Below are 6,372 nucleotides of genomic sequence, written 5' to 3'. Positions count from 1 at the left end.
TTTTAATGTTTATTGTCATCCATTAGCCCATATCATTCATTAGGTTGATACATCAGGGCAGGAGTGATCCCCAGTTGCTCCTGCCCATGCTGGCTTCAAACTCAAAATGTCTGCCATGATCTCTAACAGCAGTTTTGTGAAACTGCCACTGGAAGCTGCAACAGCCATTTTGATAGTAAAGATAGAATAGGTAGGTGCAACCCAGGGACGGCTCCTGTTGCTATTCCAGTAGAGCAGCTTATAAGGCTTGCCCAAGAAACCTAGGGGCGTTTCGGGGGGGGGGGGGGAGAGGCAGAAGGAGGAAGGAAGGATGCTACCCTGTAAAGGGGAGGGTGAAGCAGAGCTTGCTTCTGTTTCAGAGGAATGGCATGCATCATGGGGATACAAGACAATGTTTTGTTTCAGCCAATCTCAACTGCAACTGAAACCAAAACCGAAAGTGAAATTCGGATGGCCTCTAAAGAAAACCATTTTGTTTTATTTTTACTACTACGGTAGGTAGCCATTTATAAGCAACCCTTGTTACCTGCTATCTATAATTAATTAATCAAGTAACTAAACTAGCCGAAATAATATCATGTACCTGGAGAACAGGCTCACCTCATGATAAGTGTTTATCTCCAATTCTCCACTGGTAACTTGTTGGCTTCTATCGTCTTTTACACTGTGATCAGTAAACATGATGTCAGTCAGCATTTCAGCATTTGGTTCCAGAAAAGTAAACTCATTCTTCCCAGATTCAGTTGCTGTGCACAGCTGGTAAGTATAAGGTAAAGTCCCGTCACCGTACTGTGTAGCAAATCTGGGATCACCTTTGGAATAAATATCGGAGCTGAGGAACTGCAGAGCAGTTGACTTCCTTGATCTTAGACACTTTTGTATCAGCAGTAGCAAAATAGTCACAAGGAACAAAAACGAGATTAAAGCTAGAGACATTACTAAATAAAAATTCAATTCAGAGGGACTTTCCAAGTCTTTAGGTTGCTTGCTTAATTCTGGAAGGACCCCTTGAATGTTTTCAGCAAATATCATGTTTACAGTAACTGTTGTTGACAGAGGCGGTTTTCCATTATCGTGCACCAAGATGACTAAGGTTTGCTTCACAGCGTCTCTGTCCATAAAGGAACGAGATGTCCTTATCACTCCAGAATGGACACCGATATTAAACAGAGCTGGCTCTGTAGCCTGGAGCAACTGATAGGAAAGCCAAGCATTGTGACCAGAATCAGCATCCACGGCCACCACTTTAGTAACCAGAGAATTTTTGTCTGAAGAAGGAGAAACCATCTCAAATAAGGCAGAGCCATCAGATCCAACTGAAGGATACAGGATTTTAGGTGCGTTATCATTACGGTCCATAATGTATACTTTCACGGTGGAATGACTGTGGAGAGAAGGAGATCCGCCATCTTGCGCCTTCACTTGGAATTCAAATTCCCTCAGTTGTTCATAGTCGAAAGAGCGCTGAGCATAAATGGTCCCAGTCTGTGAGTTGATGGAGACGTAGGAGGACACTGGTAATTTTTCAATGTTACTATTTGCAAGGGAGTAAGCGATTCTGGAGTTGTGTTCAAAATCAGGATCTGAAGCATTTAGACTGAAAATGGAGGCTCCTGATAAATTATTTTCTGGAACATAGACCGTGTAAGACATTTGCTCAAACACGGGGGCATTATCGTTGATATCGGTAATCTGCACTGGAATTGTTCTACTGGTGGAAAGTTGAGGATTACCTTTGTCTGTTGCTACAATTGTAACGTTATATTCCGAGATCTGTTCTCTATCGAGCGCTCGGTCAGTTATAATCTTGTAATAATTTCTTGAAGATGATGTTAATTTCACCGGAAACTCGTTTTGAATATGACAGACGACCTCTCCGTTTTCTCCGTTATCTAGATCGTCCACTTTGATCAAAGCAATCACTGTTCCAGGAGGAGAATCTTCAGGAATTGTAGTGGAAAGGGATCTAAGTGTGATCTCGGGAGCGTTGTCATTCTCATCAACCACATCAATGATCACAGTAGAGTGGGATGCCAGACCACCGCCATCTTTTGCCTCCACGTCCATTTGGAATTGCCTTATTTCCTCAAAATCTATGTGCCCGTCGATCACAATTTCCCCAGTTTTAGGATTCAGGATGAATATATGGCTAGCGAAGTCCGGCATATTTTTGAAAGAATAAGTAATTTGAGCATTTGATCCTTCGTCGAGATCATTGGCTTTTACTTGCAATACTGTGGAACCTATCGGGCTATTTTCTTTTAGGTTTGTTGTGTATTTATTTTGAATAAAAATGGGAAAATTATCATTTACGTCAATAACTTTAATATTAACCTGAGCAGTGCCGGTTTTGATTGGATCTCCCCCGTCAGATGCAGTGAGAAAGAGATTCAAAGTACTTTGTTTCTCCCGATCCAGAGGTTTCTCCAGTACCAGCTCTGCGTATCTTTTCCCATCACTACTCGCTTTCTTTTCCAAGGTAAAAAACGGATTGGAACTGAGTTTATAATTCTGCAGCGAATTGGTGCCAATATCAGGATCGCGCGCATTTCCTAGAGGGAAACGCGCACCTGGCGACATAGATTCAATGATTTCTATTTCAATGTTATTGTTAAAAAAACTCGGCGCATTGTCATTAATATCTAGGATTGTCACTTGGACATGAAAGACATTCAAAGGATTCTCAACGATTGCTTCAATGTTTAGAAAACAACTGATGGATTCTCCACACATTTTTTCCCTGTCTATTCTGTCATTTACATATAAGTTGCCATTATCTGAATTTAAAGCGAGATATTGCTTTTTAGAACTTGAAGCAATACCGAAGTTCCGACTTGAAAATTCTTTTAAATTCAGACCCAGATCATTTGCGATGTTTCCCACCGGTGAACCTATCTCCATTTCTTCTGGAATGGAGTAATGAATCTGTCCAGAAGCTGCCCGAGAGAGACAAAATAAAATGGAAAACAGTACTTGCCTTTTGACGCTCCGTTCAGCCTCTCTGTGTTTTATGTGCAGTACTGCCATGGTCAGAAAGAGGACGGTAAATCCAGTCGTCTGAATAAATTCAGTATTCGAAATATATTTTTTAACAGTTGGAGACGCTATTTAAACAAAATTTAAACTTAAAATCCATAGGGTAGGGTAGATAGTGTCTTCCTTTTGCTAAGTACGTGATGATCCATGCCTTCTTTCTTTTTGAGATCCGCCTCCTGAGACTGGAAATATATGGAAGGAAGCTGTAATGGATCTCCAGCGCCAGCTTTCGTTCCGCATTGGCCAACAGCGACACACTGAGTCTTAACTAGGAATTACAGCCGCTTGATTTCTTTAAGGTACTTCTTATTCAACCCCCAAAGATTGCATTGTTAAGAACCGTCTCACGATGGAGAAAACAACAACAACCACCATCTGTTTTTATGTTGTTATTATTATTATTATTATTCACAGCGGTAGCCTGAATTCTGCTTAACTGCCCAGGCAATCCTCAGTAGGTGTTTTTTTTTGGTTTTTTTTCGTATTGATGGGCAACTTCATAAAATAGAATGCTGGAAGAATAGTAGCAAAAATTAAAGCGTTTCAGATTGAAACTATGATTCATAAAGAAACTAGAACTTTATTGTTTTCTATATTTGGAAGATCTTGGTTAAGAGTAAAACTAAGTGCTGCTGGCATAGATTGCAAAGCTATTGAAATTGAATTGCAATAATGAAATAAGATGAAAGGTTATTTCTGGCAATTTGAATTACTATATAGGCACCTAAAGTTACACCCCAGTGATATTTACATTTCCTGTACAAGATTCCACTGCTACAGTTTTCGTTCCAGGGTATCAATATTGGGATGAGTTCTGGAGTAAAGATCAGATATCATGAACCTTGGCAACTTGGCCAGAAACAAATTAATTCATAAAATTAAAAACAAAACAAAATAAAACTTGGGCATTCAGGACCCTCAATTCTCCAGTCCTCCTTCACCCCCACCCCCTCTTACAATGAAACACTATAAATTGAATAAAGTAGTCAAAAATGCCTTAGTGGTGATTAAATCAACACCACAGTAACTACATTCACTTCACAGCTGACCTATCCAACCAGCTACCACTGGAGTAAACAATCTTGCCCACTTGGTAGGCTCAGATTAAAGTTTAAGCTAGACAAACTAAAGATTAGGGCCTAATAATATAAAGGACCTTATCATTATTAAATATTACTTGAATAATACATGTATGAAATGTAGCATTTTATGCATATTCTTTCATAAGCATGGAAAACTGTTAAACCTAAAATGTATTTCCTAATTAATGGGGGAAGCCTGCTAATAGAACTTAGGGTCACAATGCACATAAATCTAGTTTTGCCACACCCATCATCCATGCTCAGATAACTACTATGAGAACCAATTTTCTTGAGGAGAGCCACAGGCCACATAGTTTTGAAGACCAATTAAACATGCCAGTGGACTCATGGCCACAGAGGGGGGTGCTCAGGGTCTGTGTCTGTTGCCTGCTTCCCATCCCTCCAATTGAAAAGCCCACCAATTGCTACATCATCAAAGGGGGCAGTTCTGAGTGGCTGAAAGTCCAAGAGGCAGAGCAGAAATGGGCTGGCCAACGCACAGAATAAAGGGTGGTCATTTCCTCCTGTAATGCTTCTTTGTGGCTACTGCCAGCCTTTCTCTTTCCTCTTCTCTAGTTGCAGCTCCTTGTGACACTGAGCATGTCACTTAGCCATCCATTGCGCCATGTACAAAAACAGATTATAAGCCCAGTACAGACAAAGTACCTGCATAGAATATGGAAACCATTTTGGTAGTATGACAGAAAGGTGGAACATCAAGTCCATGACCCTTTATTGCTAGTTTTATCACTATTAGTTATTATGGAAAAAAAAAAGTGCAATGTATATCCCAACTTATAGCTCTTTGATTATATAACCGTTGCATTAAGAGGAAGGTACAAGAACTTAGGAGCCAGAGAGAATCTTAAAAAAATTCTATTTCTCATATATAAGGTTCACCATACTGGACTATCTTTCTCTCTTCATTGCTAACTTTGCTGGATTTTACTAAACTGCGAAAGAGCTTCTTACTGCAGGCCAGTGAAGTAAATGCTCTGATGCTCATAGGAATTGAATGAGCATCAGAGCATTCACCTTGCCATCCCACGGTAAGAAGCTCTTTTGAAGGTTTCGTAAAAGGCACCCTTAATCAACTTGACTTCCCTGAAAAATCAGTTAATAATATTCAGCTTACACCACATCTCCTCACAACCCATTAGAAATGTTGGTTGGCCACTATTGGAAACAGAATGCTGGGCTTGATGGACCTTTGGCCTGTCCCAGTATGGCAATTCTTATGTTCTTATTTGAGTCAGGTATAGGACAATGAAGCCATTGTGACATCACTGATGAGGTTGGCTCTTAGGCATTGGTGGAATGAGGCATTATGACATCAAAATCTCAGCTCAGGAATGATGCTGCTCTTTGGGTTTCTGCTAGGTACTTGGGACCTGGGTTGGCCACTGCTGGAAACAGAATGGTGGACTGTCCCATATGGCAATTATGTTATTGTTATTTAAGTTTCAGTACTTGTATACTGCCTATCCATGGAAGTTGCCTAAGCATTTGTACATTCAGGCTCACGCATTTCCCCTATCAGTCCCAGCAGGCTCACAAACTATATAAAATACCCAGGGCAATGGAGGATTTAATGACTTGCCCAGGGTCACAAGGAGAATTGTGGGGCTTGACCCACAACTTCAGGGTGCCGAGGCTGCAGTTCTAACCACTAGGCCACTCCTTCAGCATGATTGGACCCACTTTGTGGAATGCTCTTCCATTTTCCCTATGATTAGTACACTTCTTGGAGAAGTTTAAGGTATATCTCAAGGCTTATCTGTTTCAGGATGCATTTGACTATCTCATTTGGTGTTCTTCCTCTAGGTAGGCTGGATGGACTGTTGCTCAGGTCTATGGAATACACCAGCCTTTCCTCTAATCTTTATCTCTGATCAAATATTGTAGTTCTGTTATTCCTTCTTCTACTTTATCTATTTTATTAGATTGTATGCTGCTTAGAAGTCATACTGCAATGGGAATGGTTTTAAGTACTTAATAAACCTGGAAACCTGGGAAGATTAAGAAAACACCATACAGAAGGCAATGACGTATGCCAACACAATGCAGACACTCTGGGTAATACAGGGCAGTGGTGACATTTAGCTCAAGGACATGATCAAAGTAGACTGGAGAGTTCAAGCAAATAAATGTGTATTGTGAGCTGGGTGGTAAGATTGCAGGATGGGTCACTGCATTTCTGCAGATAGTTCAATTAGTAACTGGTAAAGGCACAATGGATGGCTTAATAGACAAT

At 40.5% G+C, this 6,372-nt stretch overlaps 1 protein-coding gene across 1 annotated transcript; it reads right to left on the bottom strand.

The window, feature by feature from the left end:
• Positions 1-555: 555 nt before the first annotated feature.
• On the bottom strand, positions 556-2,901 carry LOC117351860 (protocadherin gamma-B1-like). Its single transcript, XM_033927708.1, has one exon. It carries the CDS (start codon positions 2,899-2,901, stop codon positions 556-558), a length of 2,346 nt encoding a protein of 781 aa, XP_033783599.1.
• Positions 2,902-6,372: the final 3,471 nt, after the last annotated feature.

Source organism: Geotrypetes seraphini, chromosome 18 (genome assembly GCF_902459505.1).
Source record: "Geotrypetes seraphini chromosome 18, aGeoSer1.1, whole genome shotgun sequence".
Taxonomy (NCBI): Eukaryota; Metazoa; Chordata; class Amphibia; order Gymnophiona; family Dermophiidae; genus Geotrypetes; species Geotrypetes seraphini.
The sequence above is the reverse complement of the archived record's forward strand: the minus strand, read 5'-3'. Positions and strand labels throughout refer to the sequence as shown.

Excerpts from the sequence above, each read along its gene's own strand:
- LOC117351860 (XM_033927708.1), bottom strand. The coding sequence starts at position 2,901 with ATGGAGATAGGTTCACCGGTGGGAAACATCGCAAATGATCTGGGTCTG.